The sequence below is a fragment of the Phytophthora infestans genome, genomic scaffold (genome assembly GCF_000142945.1).
Source record: "Phytophthora infestans T30-4 supercont1.36 genomic scaffold, whole genome shotgun sequence".
In the NCBI taxonomy this organism is placed as follows: Eukaryota; Oomycota; class Peronosporomycetes; order Peronosporales; family Peronosporaceae; genus Phytophthora; species Phytophthora infestans.
Genome location: NW_003303723.1, coordinates 766606 through 783413, shown reverse-complemented (window position 1 = coordinate 783413; position 16808 = coordinate 766606). Strand labels below are relative to the sequence as shown.

The following is a 16808-nucleotide window of genomic DNA, read 5'->3' as shown; positions in this document are numbered from 1 at the left end:
AGGTTCCAGTGGCTCGCCGTCTCGCGGCGGAGCTTGCTACGGTGGCACCTTCAATTACAGCATTACCAACCAATGGGGTGGTCGCTGCCACAATTCACGGTAACCGCTCTAATTACGTTATGGAAAACGCTGAGTCCGATGCCCTATCTTCCGTTTGTTCAGCTTCAAGCGATTCCCACGCAGCACAAATAAGGGCGAGAGATGCAGAAAGGATTGATACGGTCCCTACCATTCTAAGTGGCTCACTAACTGAAGGACATTTTGCCTGGGAGCCGTACGAGAAAATGCCACAGGATCTTATTCGCAAGGAATGCACCATACGAGAGATCAAGCTTAACACGCGGACAAACAAGGCCGATCGCATAAAGTGCCTCCACCGGTTTGATGAGCTGGTAAACAGGGGCGAAGACCCTACATCTGCATCGACAATGGCTGCTGGCAACACCCGTCGTACCAGGCACTGCATGTTCCGCTTAGCGAATGTCGTGCTGTCCAAGGATATGGTGACAAGACTTGTTGAGGTTACGGGTATGTATCATGTTGGATATATTTGCCATGCAATTGACTATTTTGCTGTATTTGAAGAAAAGAACGTTGATCGAGCTGATTTAGACGACCCCCAGTTTTCTGAGAAAGCTCTTTTCTGGCGCGATGTTGAAACAGCGTACAAAGAGAACGACGAGGAGTATAGTGGACTGATCGCTGACGATGTCGACTTCGTGGGAATCACCCCGGAAACCATTGTACCGCAAAATGCCGCAAAGTTGGAAGAGCTTTGGAGGGAGCTGACGTCCTTCTTCAGTATCTCCAAAGCCAACTTTCGTCTATCCGGGACCTACAATCAGGAATTCAAGAAGTTTACGCATGGCAAAGTCGATGTGCTTTATTTGTGTTACTGGACCAAGGTAGAAGTTTGGGCTTTAGTTTGTTTGCTGTCATACGTTGTATAACATAAGCGATTTATAAAATTACTGTAGCTTCGACCGGAAGAACTGAGCTGCGTTCGTGGCAATATGTACGAGGAGGATGAGTTTGATTCGCTCTCCACTTTCGCATTCACCCCAATGCGAGAGCGTCGTGCCACGCCAAGTCAGCGCGGTGGCAACCGAAAACGCAATGTGCGCTCACCCACCAAAACCACACCGAACAAGAAGTAAAAATCTGAAGCTGAAGCAATGAATGCTCTCGTTACGCTTGTTGGAAGAATTGCAGCGGTGCGGGAAGCTGAGGTCGCTCTTGTAAGGGAGCAAGAACAAGAAGCTTCGATGCGAGTGCGCGGCGAGCAGCATAAAATGCTCGACGACATTCGCAAGCGCATTAGTGCGATTGAGTGCGAAATGAACTCCGCCGCCAGTCCTATAAAGCTACGGTTGCAAGGAGATTTGGACTTCTTTCTGCAGGAGCGACAGCGGATCATGGACAGTGTCCGCTCTCGTGCTGGCTAACAGCAAGAAGCAACAGCGCCGTCAGATCGGCTTGGTGACAATAATCCATAATACGGAAAATGTGTTTCAGGAAGTGCCTTTTGATGGAACTGATCGCATTTACAACTGCATTATGCGTTGTATATGTCGGTGTAGATTCACGCTGCAGACAGCTATCGTACGCGCATTTGTAGTTTATAGGATTCACTCGACGTCGCTGCATTCATCCAGTAGGTCAATCACATTAGCACGGTCCACGCAGCCTGATCACGCTGCTGGTCATTCTCATGGGATAGAGTCGCTTCGTTCTGATCCGAGTTGTCCAGCTCAGCCTCATCGTTATTGTAGGCGACATTGAACATTGGGCCAGAAATTGTAACCCATACTATACAGACTGTAAAAAATCTAATAATTGTCTGTTTGATATAAATAAAAGTGCTATATATAACTTAGTGTCTTGAGAGGGCGGTAGAACTCATCAATTAGCCAGAGGCATCCTTTAAGGTCAGCGAAAATGTCCGACAAGCACGAGTTCTGCCCAGGAGAGAAGCGGATGATTGTGAACAGCTACGAGTATTTCAAAAGCCAGAAGGAACAAGGCCTCTTCAAAGGCATCAGGACACGCCAACTGGTCTCTAATTGCCTTGGTTGTGCCCTCAACACCGTTGACTCCGTGGTTAATGAGAAAAAGAATAACCCAGACACTGATTTTGAGGTATATCAATTATAACTGATATTGTAACATTTCCTTTTTAAACTAATATTTGTACAAAGCCCAGTGAAAACGACAGAGGTCGAAAGCGAGATTATGACCTGACGGATATCGAGCCTACAATCCGTCAATTCATCGAACGAGAAAATAAAGCTGTTAGACCAACTACAGCTACTCGCATTAGCCCCCATCTGCAAGAAGTGACAGGGACCCATCTTGCTGATCGTACAATGCAACGAGTTTTATGCGAGCTAGGTTTTCGCTACGTGAAAGGTGAAAACAGGCACATGTACGCAGATTCCGAAGCAAATGTTGCTTTTCGTAACGAGTATCTAAGGAAAAAAAAATGCGAATCGAGTCGGTGACGCAGTTGATCGACCAGAAGTTTATTTGGACGAATCATTCTGCAATGCAAATCATGTTAGCGGCCAGACGTGGCTCTCGTCAGATAATATGACGTTGGAGGATAATTATGGTGGCTGTAACATCCACATGGATGGCGCCGGGTATCACAAGCGGATGATCGACACGTGCAGAAGATCGAGGACCAGTTCGTCGCTCTTCAGAAGGAATTAGAACAGTAGATGATAAAAACAAAACAAAATCCATGTACCTTTATAATTGTTTTCACCATCCTGCTGGCAGAATTGAATGTTAAATCGACAAGGGCAATCTGCGACCGGGCGATGTGTCATCTTCCTTTTTGACATATGATTTTGATTCTAGACCAATCATATCGTGTATTTGGCGCGCCTTTCCCCCGAAAATGACAGTGTTCTGAGAAGGCATTATTAAACGACTGGGAATTGGCTAAAAATTACCACAAAATCGAAATCTAAACGCATGATTGCACCCTATATCTAAATGTCGATATAGGTTTTCCTAAATGTAGACCTCTTATGCCTCTCTAGATTCTGGCTGAATGTTCAATGTCGCCTACAATACTCCTAGTTTCATCGTTAAAATTTGCATCACTGTCTTTTCCTGGTCAGTGCGGCGAGTTCGTCACCAGGACGCTCTCTCCAGCTCAAGCAGCTGACCACGATTTGTCCACGTACGCACAGCACTCACGCCACACCAATCTATTTTCACAAACGAAACGTTGCGGTGTGTGCCACTGCCGAGCACCACGATGGCCTCCTCGCTCGTCGGGATGTCGTCCTCCAAGTCGCCGTACGTCATGTGCAGGTAGTTCGTCGGGGACAGCAGCTCAGCCGCCAGCGTGTCGATCCCCCTCCACACACACACACACACCGCTTACGACGCTCACACACCAGCATGGCCGTGGCGCTGGGCAGCACGTCGGCGATCTGACGGTCAGCGAAACCGTTCGCCCCGCATGGCCAGATTGAGGTTAGGCATCGAACTTCTCCATCCGGACACCGTGATACAGATGTCCTTGGCGTCACGCACAACCCTGTACTCGACTTCCTTCCAGCCGCGGAGGTCCTGATTGATCGGAATCTGCTTGGTCTGACCCTTCCACGCGGGGCCGTTGCGTGTACGCGCTTTCTGTCAGCACACGCAGCTCCGCCAAGCTGGCAGCGAAACCGATCCCAGACTCTGAAAGCAAAAGACGAACGCACCAGCGTAGCCTATATCTTTGGCAGCCTTCAGCGCGCCTTCGACGGCCAAGACCGACTGACGCAGAGCAATCGTCTTGCGACGCTCCAATAGCTTGGCCGAGAGCTTCTCACGATCCCCCGTTTCGATGATCGACTCGATCAACGTGCCCATGACGCGGGCGTTGTGAAGTTTTAGGTCGCCGTTCAGGTACAGTTCAATACCGACGGACAAGGCCGTCTGGTCACCCACACTCACCAGTACTCCAACCGGCTACTCCTTCGTGATGATCTCCAGCATTGCCTCGGCACGCGCCCGCACGAAGTGGCCGTTGTCGACCAGAACCTGAGATGGCTGCACCGTTGCAATGTACGACGTAAGCGCCTTCCTCACCACAGCATCGATGACCTGCAAGCTAGAGTAGTCGAACTCACCAGCCTGACAGATCAACAGACCACCAGAACGGAACGCTGGGTGGTCGTGTCCATGAATGTGCACATAGGAGGAGCGCTGTTGACATTCTCCAAGAGCATGCCGACGAGGAAGCCCGTGCTCGTGGGAGCACCACATGCCTCCAGGTGGAACTGCACCGAGAAAAAAACTTGTGTTCGTGGATAATACCCTTGTTCGACTTGTCGTTGGCGCTAATTAAGAGGGCCTTTCAGCCCTCAGACAGAGTGCTCGAGTCCACAGAGTATTCGTGGTTCTGCGGCGTGACGCAGCAGCGTGTGGAGCGAATGTCGATGCCGGACTGGTCCATACCGCAATTACCGTACTTCAACTTGTCCCTGGTGACATCTATTAATAATCCGATGATGAACTCATCTTGTTACACCACTTGCCACTGCAAGATACTAGCTGTGCCACGTGCATCATCATTTGTGTTATCTTGATCAGGTCGAGAGGGCCCTGGTGCTGATGAAACACTGATAACTTCTGCTTCCGTCGGTACTTGTTGGGCAGTGGTCATTACTGCATTAATACGGCCTTCATTTCTCAGTAAATTTCGCTGCGGACGATGCAAATTATGTCTTGAAATGCGATTGACTAATTTAGATCGAACCCTTTCGTCCAGCAAATCGACGTGGCTGCCATTTTCTAACTCAACTTCCTACGAATCGTAGGTGAGTGGCTCCTGATCATTCCACGACCTTACTTCCCGAACTATTGCCCCCAAGACTTGATCAGGTGGTTTGGCTGAAGATGCACAACGCTGAGTAATGCAGAAATTGTGTAGCCTCATACATGATGATACAATAACGCGACAATGGCGAAGGCGAACATGAAGTGGCTGCTTTAGAATTCTCCACTTGTTCACGAAAAGTCCAAAAGCCATTTCGATACGAATTCGTAGCTGGCTTATATTAAAATCGTAGCTGTCACGGTCTCGGCTGTCTACCAGCTGCGTCTTATTAAAAGGAGTCATTACACGCTAACTTTGGACATAAGCATTATCGCCGATGGCGACGTAGTTGCCTGAGACTTCTTGTAGAATATTGCTTAGTTGCCAACGCTGGAAAGTGTACAAATCATTCATTCCACCAGGTGAGTTGATCGAAAACGCAGTAAGCGAGAAAGAGAGTCGGCACAAGCTTGGATATTCAGTCCATATTTCTGATATTGTCCGGAGAAAAACGATAGTACGCGACCGCACTCATCTTGACGAGGGACGCGTATTGGGCAAAGCCACCCGTCAATCACACCAATGCAATCATCAATAACACCTCGATTACTGAGAGACTGAAATTCGCTCGCAACTCGTTTCATATCATCCTGCGCTTTTAAAAACTGAGGCGCTAGAGCGTCAGTATCGTTGATAGCGTACATCACACGATACACAACACGGTAGAATATAGCAGTACTACAACCGGTAATGACACGGATGTGGTGATGGCTCCCCCCTGCTAGCCATGAGAGCGCGCATTGTAGCATTGCAGCTGGTGTGAGTGGAGGGACACCGCGAGAGCGGCGTAGCGACTGGAAATAGTCGACTACCAAATAGGGTCCCACAGTACATAGTAATTCCTGGAAAGTAGACAAGCTTATCCTGTAGTACTTCTCGAATGCAGACTCTTTCAAAAGCGTGGTGGCATGGATTCACCATGAAATGCGTTCACGAACAACAGGATCTACCTTCCTATGTGATCGATAGCGCTTGAAGACAGCCATGCAGACGAGAAGACCGCACAAGGTGTCGTCGTCTTTCCACCGACGCCGTTGTCGAGCTGTAGGGACGTACCGCTGCTGCGAAATACGGTGGGGACGAAATGAGATACGCGTCATGTCGATGGGAGCGGGACAAGTGGCATCTGAATTTCGAGCTTAGCGGTAATACGTAAGAAATAAAAGCTACACGTTACTGGTCCAAATCGGAAAACGCATGCGTGTGGATTCTAATATGGGCGCCTTTTTTGCCATACCCATCTAGCTAATCAAATCCCAAAGTGTTCGAAAACGCATGCGTTGAGAACGGGCCTTAGACAGATTTATTGAAATTACTACTACGTAGTATTTTTAAAAGGAAATTACGTTTTTTCAACTCTAACACTTATTGAATCGTTATTAAACCCAAATAAAGTTTCACTTTAGTAAATAACCCAATATTCCTGTTCACTGGGTGGAATTCCATTTGAAGATCATGGTGCTCTCTCGCTTGGTGTTGCTCTGCTGTGCGCTGTCCGCTGGTAGCGCAGCTGCGCCCTTCGACTTCCCCGACCTGACAAGCTACAGCCAGCCATGTGAGCCCTTCACGTGCCGCCCTAAGCGAGCAGCAGCCCCCGTCAAGTGAGCCCCCCCCCCCCCCCTGAGCATTAAAATGGAAACATGCGCTCTAACTTGTCTCTTCATCCTCTTCAGGGACTTTGAATTCACAGCAAATGGCTGTGGTACCTCCGGCATGCCTATTTCCACTTCAACGGACTTCCAGGAATGCTGCGACTGGCATGATGCGGTACGAGACTGTCGTCGTGGCTGTCGTGATTATTATTTATTGACTATTTGATGCAGTGCTACAGCGTATGTGGCATGCCCAAGGCCAACTGCGAGAAACGCCTGCAAAAGTGCATGAAAGCGAGGTGCAAGGCCATCCGGGACCCCAACAAGCGCGAAGAGTGCTTCTCGACCGCCAAGATCTTCTACATCGGCGCCAATGTACGGCCATTCACATTGCGCTGTTTGTATACAATACCTGACGGATTTTCTGTGGCTAGATGATCGCGTGTCCGGCGTACCAGGACGCGCAGAAGGAGGCGTGCGACTGTGTGCCAACTGAGGACGCCGCTGCCGCCACGCGTGATCGTCTGGAGTATTTCCTCGAGCAGAACGGCGCGCCGGAAGAAGAACTGGAGGACGAGGCCATCGACACGTTGCTGAAGAAGTACAAGGGCCAGGAGCCCACCATGTTCCTACGGGTCCTTAAGAAATACCCCAAGGCGCTTAAGACGGACCCGAAAAAGACCAACTTCATGGACGATATCGTCAAAAGTGCCGATAAGGATCTGAAGAAGAAGAAACGTAAGGCTGTCGAGAAGGACGTGCCTGTGGACGAGCACGAGGAGCTGTAGACCATAGGAGCTCCAAAATACACCATGTCTTGAGCAAAAAAAAGACATATCTTTTACTTTTTAGGACGTGGGGTCTTCTACGATGTCGCTGACGTATTCTGGTCTGCAGATGTTGATGCCGTACTCCTTGAGACTAGCCGCCAAGTCCTCCATCGTCAGTACAGAGCGAGTGCCAGTGGGCGCAGTACCTTCGGGGCTCTGTACGGCCCCTAGCGCTGCCGACGCAGCACCCGTAGCTGTAGACGACGTGGCCTGTGAGCGTATACGCTGGTACTGCATAGCGTCGTGTGTCACGTCCAGCAGGAGCTTGTGTGCTGCCAGCGAAATCATCCGCGTCCTGTTCGGAATAAACGTTGGTCCTTAATACGTTGCTTTCGATGCCACTTACTGGGATATCACGTACACTCGCACGTCGTTGGTGGCGAACCCTGATTGCTGCAGATAAAACTCCACCAGCTCGTCCGGGATCGTCGGCGAGTACTGCGTCATGGCCGCCAAGAAGGCATCGAGCTGCGCCGCCTCCGACATGATCGAAACTGTGATAAATTGAGTCGCGTATAATAAATAAAAATAGTCCAGACAAAAATGTGCATGCAATTGCACCAAATTGTACACACATCATGGAGGATAGTCGTCTACACGTCTTCACTTATCGATCCCTCCCCTCGTGTGAATAATGTCGTCGTGCACCGAAGTCCAAGTTCTACAATGTAGAGAACGTGTGGATCCCCGTGGATGCCGAAACGCGCTTGTCGGCGCGGATCTGGCTGCCCAAGTCGTCCACTGCCAAATTTTCGGTGGTGCTCGAGTACATTCCGTACCGGAAATCAGACTGGACGGCCACTCGGGATGCGAGTAATCACGTGTGGCTGGCCCAACGGGGATTCGCAGTGGCAAGAGTCGATATTCGAGGTTCCGGCAACAGTGAAGGTCACTTTTACGGTGAATACACTCCCCAAGAACTTCAAGACGGAGTGATGGTCATTGAGTGGCTCGCCAGTCAAAGTTGGTGTTCTGGTAGTGTGGGTGTGTTTGGCAAAAGCTGGGGTGGGTTCAATGGACTGCAATTGGCAGCCATGGCCCCACCTGCTCTACGTGGAGTAGTATCACTCTACTCAATTGACGACCGGTATGCAGACGACGTGCACTACATGGGGGGCGCAGTATTGGGGTCTGAAGCCTTGAGTTGGGCCACCGTTATGTTCAGCTTGAACGCACTACCGATGGCTCCGGAAACGGTAGGGTCGGAGGTAGCATGGGAAGCGACGATACCAAGAAAGACTGGAGAAGCAGTTCCCGTGGCTACACGAGTGGCTAGCGCAACAAACTCGAGATGAAATTTTGGGAACATGGCTCCATTTTGTGAGGACCTACGAACAAGGTCAAGTGTCCGGTATTGGAGATCGGAGGCTGGAATGATGGTTATTTCAACGGTGTGGCGCGGATGATCAAAGGGATGAAGAATTCTCCGAGTAAAGGCGTGGTTGGGCCGTGGAGTCACAACTGGCCGAATAGTGCCACTCCTGGACCGCAAGTGGGTTTTTTAGAACTGTGTCGACAGTGGTGGGAGTACTCATTAAATGATAAAACGGACAATTTAGCTACCGGATTTCCAGACCTGCAGTTGTTCGTCAAAGACGAGATCGAGAACCCGACGGCGAGGATTCTTGAGTATCCAGGCAAATGGTGTGGCGTGGACGATGTTGAGAAGCTAGAGCAGAAGTTTGTGACGTTCTACTGCTCGAGTGGAGATGGCTACAAACTGCAGACTACGGCGGAGCCACCCAGTACTCGTGAGCGTGTGATAGCGTTTAATAGTTTGCAAGGTGCGTGGAGTGGCGAGTGGCTGTCGTTTGGCGGTGAAGATATGCCCGGTAATCAATTAAATGAGGATGCAATCGCTACCACGTGGACTACTGGTCCACTAAATGAGGATATCGAGATCATTGGACGTCCTCAAATAAGTGTATTCGTCAAGTCGAGCAAGCCGCAGGCCCTCATCATGGCGCGTTTTAGTGACGTTTCTCCCTCTGGAAAGTCGACTCTGATCACGCGTGGTGTGCTCAATTTGAGCCACCGTCATGGCCACAAGCTCGACGAGCTAAGCCACATGCCTATTGGCGAGAATACTCGAGTCACGTGGCAACTCAATGCGTGCGCATACACTCTACGTGCAAGCCACACTCTGGTGCTGTCCGTCACACCCAATTACTGGCCGATGGTCTGGCCGTCGCCCGAGCCAGTGGAGCTGTCAGTTTCCTTTGCTGAATCGAATCTGCTCAAGCTTCCTGTGCTACCTGAAGGTCCTACTCCTGTTGAGAACGCAGCGAGTTGCCCTGTGAAAGATTATCCTCTGGATGCTGGAGCACCATCACGCACTATTTCACTGAGAGAGGCTCCTTGTAGTCAACGAAGACCAAGGCAAAGATTTGCTTGTTGACGAAGGAATTGTTATGGAAGAAACAGCGATTAAGACGTACACGACCGACCCTCAATGTCTCCACCCGCGTGTCAGTATTCAGCGCACTCTTACGTACGAGAAACTGACTTCAAGTGAGCATAGTGAGCTGCTTGACAAGTTCGCCGACCAGATGACTGCCGCTACGCATGTCAACGATCTGAAGCTGGAGCGGGTCGATTATGCAGAGCACCCGGTACTACCGTGGAAGGTTCGCGTCGAGACAGACAGCTCCATGGCTTCAGATGAGACGACGTTCTTCCTCAAAGATCACATGATCGTCCGTCTGAATGAAGAGGTTTTCTTTGAAAAGACGTGGGAGAAGGAGATCCCGCGCCAGTTTGTGTAGCTTTTCCAGCAATACGCAACCCAGAATTGCACGAGCCGAAAAAAAGTGATTCATTTTTTTATTAAAAAAAATACCGAAGCTAAGGTACCGGTAAGACAAACGTTATTGGTACTACTTATTAATATCAGTATTTTTTTTAAAGTTTATATAAATTACTCACTCATTAAATACTCACTCATTTAAAAATGAGTGAGTAAAAAACATTTACAATATTGTGCGTTCTATTCGAAATTTCCGCGGGCGTCTGAGAGACACGACCAGCCCAATCGCGCACCCAATCGTGTAGCCTAGCATACAGAATGCGTTTTAACGCTAATACAGAATAATCCTCTGACTCGCCATCTTCATTCATGACAAGTGCGCGGAGTCTTCAGTGCGAGATTTTAACTTCAACGTGTTTCTGGTATCTTATTGGATAATAAAAAAGGTTTTCTTAATTTTGACCTCTAACAACGCAGCGTCGATTCGCCGTTCGCTTCGCGCCTTTCTCCGAATCGTCCCGCTTCGGCAAATTGGCCCCTTTCAGCAAAAATATAACCTGGAACCTGAAAAAAAAAGTTCCAAGCTTTGTTTTTCCCATGCGTTCAGCAAATCTTCCCCTGGAGGTGCTGCGTGCTCTCCACAATCATTCTGGCTATATATTCTAAGAGGTCGCGGCCCATGAACGTCGGACTGCTGCTAATGCTTCTCTTGGAGGGGATTCCTCCTCCAGCTGGCATGGGCGGACAAGCAAGACACCTCATCCAGCAAGCGTACCAAGCAGAACTCGATGTGATAGCCGAAGTAGCAGCTCCAAAGGATCGGGAGATTCTCGCGAAGCAGCGCAGCTCACACTGGGCTAAGATGTTGTTCTCTTCGCGCATCTACTTCGATGGATCGATGAGTAACCTATTTCGCATGGATAGCTCTACAATTGGCGCTTTGATACGGACTGTGACCCCCCATCTCACAACAGGAAGAATGGAACCAGATGCTGTGTTGCCTCCAGTGAGAGTAGCTGTCTTCTTGTATCTATGTGCTCAGGGCACATCGCTGGAAGCCACAGCAGATCGTATCGATGAAGAAGAAGTAAAGAGTATATTGCAGGAGTACGAAAGAAAATTCCCACAGCCTCAAACGGAGCTCGAGCCAGCTATGACTAACAACCTACGAGAAAAACTAAAGCAGTGGTGGGCATTTCGTCGCTCGTAACGTGGCAAAATGCGTTAGAGCTTGTCCAAGAAAGCTCGCAATAGCGTCATGTGCTCATCATGTTGCTGGCGGCGCTGGCTTAGCTCTTCTGCGTGCAATAGACGTGCTCCGCAGAGCCCAGGGGCTCTGCCTCGGGCTCTCCGCTATCCATGCGCAGGCTGAAGGGGGGGAGTGAAAATGAGTGCCACGGAGAATCTATCCAGTCTCACAAGTTCCACGTTTCAGGGACCTCTTCCGCTCCCTAAAACTTTGGCACTGAACCGAGGTTTACTTGGAACTTTTAGTGACTTTTTTTGCGGTTGGAGGAGAAAAAAGTGGTATGCTGAAAGTGTTTTCCCTCGAACCTAGAAAAAAACTTCCAGGTTAGAGGTTCCAACGTTTTGCTGAAAGGGGCCATTGGCCCCTTTCAGCATTGGGGCGGAATTGACAATATAGTACAGAAATCTGCCTGAATAAGGAACGGGGTTTCAATGAATAACCTCGCAATTTTTATAGTCGGGAAAGATTTAGGGAGATGGGATAGTGATGGGCAAGGTACTGACAACAATCCAGGCACTGACTTTGATTTCAATTTAAAAAATGGCGCGCAGTAGATGATCCTCCTTCGCTTCAAGCCCTACGAGCCGAACTTCATTCCTACATTTACATTCAAGCTCTCTAGCCGACTGCGTCCACTAAGCAATGTCCGTGTTGAGAAGCTATCCCCGAACACCACCGCCAAGATCCAGCCGCTGGATCAGGATCATCATCAGCATTAAAGCTACATCTTATCGCAAAAAACTGATGTTCGCATTGGATCACCTAGGCGAAGGTCTCGATAACTCGTACAACGTCGACCAGCTAACTGCACTGCTCTGGTGCGAGGCTGCATGGTCTAAAGTTAGCGCTTCCACGATTCAGCACTGCTGGAATCTTCAATTATCCTAACATAATTCAATACATGCACATGATAGTCTGTTCTTAGCGAGGCATTGTCAGCTTATGCAATCTCTTTCTTAATTTATATCAGGCGTTCCTTATTCAGGTACATGTATTTCGTTTTGGCTACCGGAACATCACCCCGATCTACAGGTACAGTAGTAAACTCAGCACAGTACGTCAACTTTCAGGCTGCATGCGTACTGTATGAGCGACAGGTGGTGTAACACTTTTGTAACATGAATACTGTCTCGTTGCCGCTTTGATGTGGCCATTTTTTTTGAAGATGAGAGCGATTATGAGGAGGTACGCTGACGTTGCCTTCAACTGAGTCAGTTGAACTGACCTCGGCTACGAAGTCAGCTGGAGACTGTAGGAAAGAGATTTCAGGGTCGGAATCCTGCCGTGGCCGTTCATAGGCGGTAAAGCTGTCGCAAGTTAGCACGCAAGGTAGCATTCGATATCTACGAAAAATGAAGATCATCTTGGTTTTTTCAAGATGACCCATGCACCACTAGATCTATTATAATGGGAGTGCCGCCATCTGCTGCAGGACAAGGTCAAACTGTCAACTAGTTGCACCGCACGCCAGCATCAGTAACCATTTCGTGTCGACGATCAACACGCGAGTACCGAGGGGCTCTTCTCGTTGACATCAAGTCAAGCACAGCACTGGGTCGCCCAGCACGACCACCACTTGGCAATTCGCCGTCGACCCCAAAGCACAGCGTAACGATGAGTAGTCGAAGTCTGAATGATCCGTTGAGCTCGAAAGATCCATGGGCTCCATATACCCCGGACAACCAACCGGATAGTCGATACACGGTGTCCGAAGCTGAATCCAGTGTCACCGAGTCCGGAACCCGTTCCGTAATGTTCGGGAATGACGCCAATGGTTTGGTAATTCGCAGTACCAAAGACTGTCGATAGACGTTAGTGTTCTCGGATCAGGAGATCTGTGATGATATTTTGGCAACGATCGTAAAACTGCACTCGGCCGTGATCAACGGGGTCAAAGGCGGTCGATAGAAGCAGCGTAATGTCAAAGGAGGCGTGCAACTAAGCGAAATGGAGCCCAATTACTCGCCCGTCGACCCTGACGATGATCTCGATATTCTTCACGAAACGGTGGCAGCAACGGAGCTCCGCTGTCACTTAAACGAGGCACTGAGTGTGTTGCTGCATCAAGACTCGAACGCGTATGATACAACGATGAAAGCTTTGTACGGCAAGAGGTTTAAGAAGGGCGAAGTACTGTTCCGCCAACGCGTGGCGTTCGACACTAACTCGCAGGAGCAAGCTCGTGTTCCCGTGAAAGATGGAAACGACGAGACACCGCAGAAAGACGTCATCACTGTCGCGTCGGCCACGTTACGTCCTAGCGCTGGTTTGCTACTACCCTCTCGTCATAGACACACGCAACAACTCTTGTTCTCGACCTGTACGCACCAGTATCCAGACAAGAAACGCGCCGTGCACGTGATGAAGACAGTGCCCAAATCTGTCCACGACCAGGTGCTTCCTAGCTCGAACCGCTCTTCGCTGCGCCGTCAACTCGATCACATTGCTGTCGGGTTTGATCTGCAGCTCACGCCACGTCCTGGAGGTAGTAGTCGCCAGATGACGCGCATTTTTGCCCATGCGTACGCCTCGGACCGGCCGTCATCGGCCTTCCGAGAGGAAACCGGCGAGAACCGGGCAGCGTCCGTAGCCAAGAAGCGTGAGGCGGCTGCGAGAATTCACGCGTCCGACTTGAGCCGCCGCCGTACAGCACTGATGAACCCGGAGGCGCGTCATGTGATGAGGGTGTTGACCGAGTCGGTCGCGCAGTTTGAACGGGTGATCCGTCGCCGGCGGTTTGGCTTCCAGTCTTTCATCTATTTCCCCAAGGAATACGCAGACCCGTTTCGGGAGAAACGCTGCTCGATCTGCAGCAAGAGCTTCCACTTTTTCCGTCGTGACTTCTACTGCCAGCTCTGCGGCCACATGGTATGTGGAGACTGCTCTCAGCTGTACGAGGTGGAAGCTCGTATCGGAGAAGTTCGTAAGAACCGCTGCTGTGTTCGGTGCGTCGTACGTGTTGACTCCTGTAAGTTCGACGACGAAGATCTGCTGCCTGATTTGGGTCCAATCCTCGTCGAAGCGCCTCCCGACGTCTGGGAGAGCTTGGGCTCGAACGGTAATGTAGACGACACGTCTTCTGAGTCTGATATGGACGATCTACCCGGTCAGCTTTGTTTTGAAGATCCGGAGACACGCATTCGGGCACTGGAGATGCTTGGTCGAGTTGTAGGAAGCCCAGCAAGCTCTTATTCTTCCTCGGACTCGAGCCGTAAGCTCGTGAAACTATCTAGTAATGGATGCATTCGAAGCCACAAGAAGCAGAGTAAGAAAACTACCAAAACGCAGTCTCAACGCGTGCGGAAGCGTGTGGAGAACCACGTGACCCACGAGCTGGCCAGGTCACGGCTCAAATACACCGTTGATGCCTGTGACGTAAGCGATCGCACCAGAGACTACAAGTACGAGTTCGATAGCTCCAAAGTCACGAATGAAGACCACCCGTTAGCCCCTATGCCCGATGGACAGAAGGACGCCCGACGCGTCGACTTTATCCAGCAATCTGGCGCGTTGCGGTCAGACTACGACCGCTCGGCGCTGAATATGATCGCGCAGGTGGCGGCCGAACGCCTCGCCTGTCCGATCGGCTTCGTCTCGATGGTAGACGATGCGCAGTTCCACGCTATCGGCAACTACAACCTACCCGTGGAAGCGCATCACCTTCCTCATAACGAGAACATGTGCATACACGCCGTGTACGCGGACAAACCGTTAGTGGTTAAAAACCCGCAGCGCGATATGCGTTTCGCTCAGATGCCGTGCGTGGAAGACCTGGGCGTCAAGTTCTACGCTGGTTTCCCGCTGCGAGCCCCAAACGGAGAAGTGGTAGGGTCCCTGTGTGCAGCAGACGGAGTTGCGCACAACAACATCTCCACCAAGGACTACGCGACGATGGAGACGCTGGCCAAGCTAGCCTCGGACCTACTGGCGCACAACAACCCCCAGAGTACGAAGAGCTGAGGTGAGCGAAACGTAAGTTACATGTACATGCAAACGAATGTAGCCATCCAGTCATTTATGCAGTGCATGTACATTGCAAAGCAAGCTCTTAGCTTCATGACGCCTCTGCTACAGTAGCAGCTGCTGCCGTGGAGCAACTTGCTCCGAGCAAGTCTTTACTGAGGGAGTGGGCGAAGTTTTGATACGCATGACGCCACCCAATCGCCTCTTCAGCACACAGCACCTACAGATATACGGGTTGCAAGCACTGCTGAATTGCATTGACCATCCTTCCGTGTATGATTCCTTTCCTTAGTTAATGACCTTTGTTTAGTGATAATTCAGCTTTTCAAATCTCTAACCTTGGAAGCCATTCGGAAACCGAAATTTTATGGAGTGTCGTTTTGGGATATTTCTGCCGAGAGGATTGTCTGCAGCTGTCGAGTTTTGTGCAGTACTTCTCCGGCCCACTTCAAAATGACGATTTCAGTTTTGGGCAAAAAACTCTTTAACAAGAGCTAGCTGGTAGACACATGGCACACCACGTCATAGCCCGAAGTACGACGCACAGGATCATATTTTTTAGGTTGTAAGAATGGTAAATATGCGCGTGCACGCTGCGATCAAAACCGCCGCGTTTGGAAAGGCATTAGGTTTTTTGTCGCAATTCAGTCAAAAATTAGCGATATTACACCATACTTTTAGAGCGGCTAAACCGGGCAATTAACAACAGCTGGACGCAGTTTCAGACGCAGGGGCTTACTGGAAGCACCGCGAATTAGATGTGTTTGGGGCGAGGTTTATTCGGAAAGTCGAGAGCATTTGTGTAAACCAACTATTTATATTGACCAATCAGTGATTGCCTAAAAATTATAATGATAATTACGAGCAACAAAAGGTTCAATTAACTTCAAATTTATGCATACAGCTGATTATATCCTTTCGTAACCGCATCGGTGTCGACTACAACCGACATTGGCAGTTGCGCATTACGTCCAATATGTTTACTAACGCGCGGAAGCTTGAAATCGTTGCCCCCACCACTAATCATAATAGACTCCATCACTTTCTGCAAAGTGATAAAACACTTGTCAAGGTTTTGCCACCTGAGCTCGTCGAAAGCTTCCTCAACCGCCGTAATAAGGCTGTCAGAGTCGTAGGCAGATTTTCGATACTGTAGAGCTTGAATAGAGGAGAAGTATCCCAAATCAAGTACATTTAGGTCGGGTGACCGAGGCGGCTGGCAGCGCATCTTTATCTTCCGTCCATCAACCATTCCAGCATGTTCTAGTTGAGCATCACCTTCTAAAACATGAGGCCCTGCATTGTCCTGCTGGACGACCACGGTCGAGCCTCTGCGAACTAAGAACAAAAAAAATTAATTGAGTTACAGCAATAAAAAATAACACTTAAAAAATTCCTGGCAGCTTGGATCGAATTGCTGGAAATACTTTTTCGACAAGTAGTTCGCGGTAAAGAGCTCGTGTCATAGACACACTCTTCGTAATTAGCGTACCTTTAGGACGATTAACGGAGCTACGAACCGCCTCGACCTTTTTAACAATAGGCC

At 49.7% G+C, this 16808-nt stretch overlaps 6 protein-coding genes across 6 annotated transcripts; 5 read left to right on the top strand and 1 right to left on the bottom strand.

Annotated features, from left to right (window-relative positions):
* Positions 1–284: 284 nt before the first annotated feature.
* On the top strand, positions 285–950 carry PITG_14672 (uncharacterized protein; the record flags this gene model as incomplete). Its single annotated transcript, XM_002898515.1, has 2 exons — positions 285–528; positions 586–950. The coding sequence occupies 2 exons, from the start codon at positions 285–287 to the stop codon at positions 948–950; spliced, it is 609 nt and encodes a 202-aa protein (XP_002898561.1).
* Positions 951–1938: 988 nt separating this feature from the next.
* Positions 1939–2340, top strand: PITG_14671 (uncharacterized protein; the record flags this gene model as incomplete). The annotated part of the gene is made up of 2 exons (XM_002898514.1): positions 1939–2139; positions 2308–2340. The coding sequence occupies 2 exons, from the start codon at positions 1939–1941 to the stop codon at positions 2338–2340; spliced, it is 234 nt and encodes a 77-aa protein (XP_002898560.1).
* A 3997-nt stretch (positions 2341–6337) lies between these two features.
* Positions 6338–7275, top strand: PITG_14669 (phospholipase A2, putative; the record flags this gene model as incomplete). The annotated part of the gene is made up of 4 exons (XM_002898513.1): positions 6338–6483; positions 6556–6649; positions 6706–6849; positions 6909–7275. The coding sequence occupies 4 exons, from the start codon at positions 6338–6340 to the stop codon at positions 7260–7262; spliced, it is 738 nt and encodes a 245-aa protein (XP_002898559.1).
* A 47-nt stretch (positions 7276–7322) lies between these two features.
* Positions 7323–7790, bottom strand: PITG_14668 (transcription initiation factor TFIID subunit, putative; the record flags this gene model as incomplete). Its single annotated transcript, XM_002898512.1, has 2 exons — positions 7323–7599; positions 7666–7790. 2 exons carry the CDS (start codon positions 7788–7790, stop codon positions 7323–7325), a joined length of 402 nt encoding a protein of 133 aa, XP_002898558.1.
* Positions 7791–8338: 548 nt separating this feature from the next.
* Positions 8339–10069, top strand: PITG_14667 (serine protease family S15, putative; the record flags this gene model as incomplete). Its single annotated transcript, XM_002898511.1, has 4 exons — positions 8339–8500; positions 8553–8624; positions 8665–9600; positions 9656–10069. 4 exons carry the CDS (start codon positions 8339–8341, stop codon positions 10067–10069), a joined length of 1584 nt encoding a protein of 527 aa, XP_002898557.1.
* Positions 10070–12913: 2844 nt separating this feature from the next.
* PITG_14666 (GAF sensor protein) lies at positions 12914–15259 on the top strand (the record flags this gene model as incomplete). The annotated part of the gene is made up of 2 exons (XM_002898510.1): positions 12914–13048; positions 13211–15259. 2 exons carry the CDS (start codon positions 12914–12916, stop codon positions 15257–15259), a joined length of 2184 nt encoding a protein of 727 aa, XP_002898556.1.
* Positions 15260–16808: the final 1549 nt, after the last annotated feature.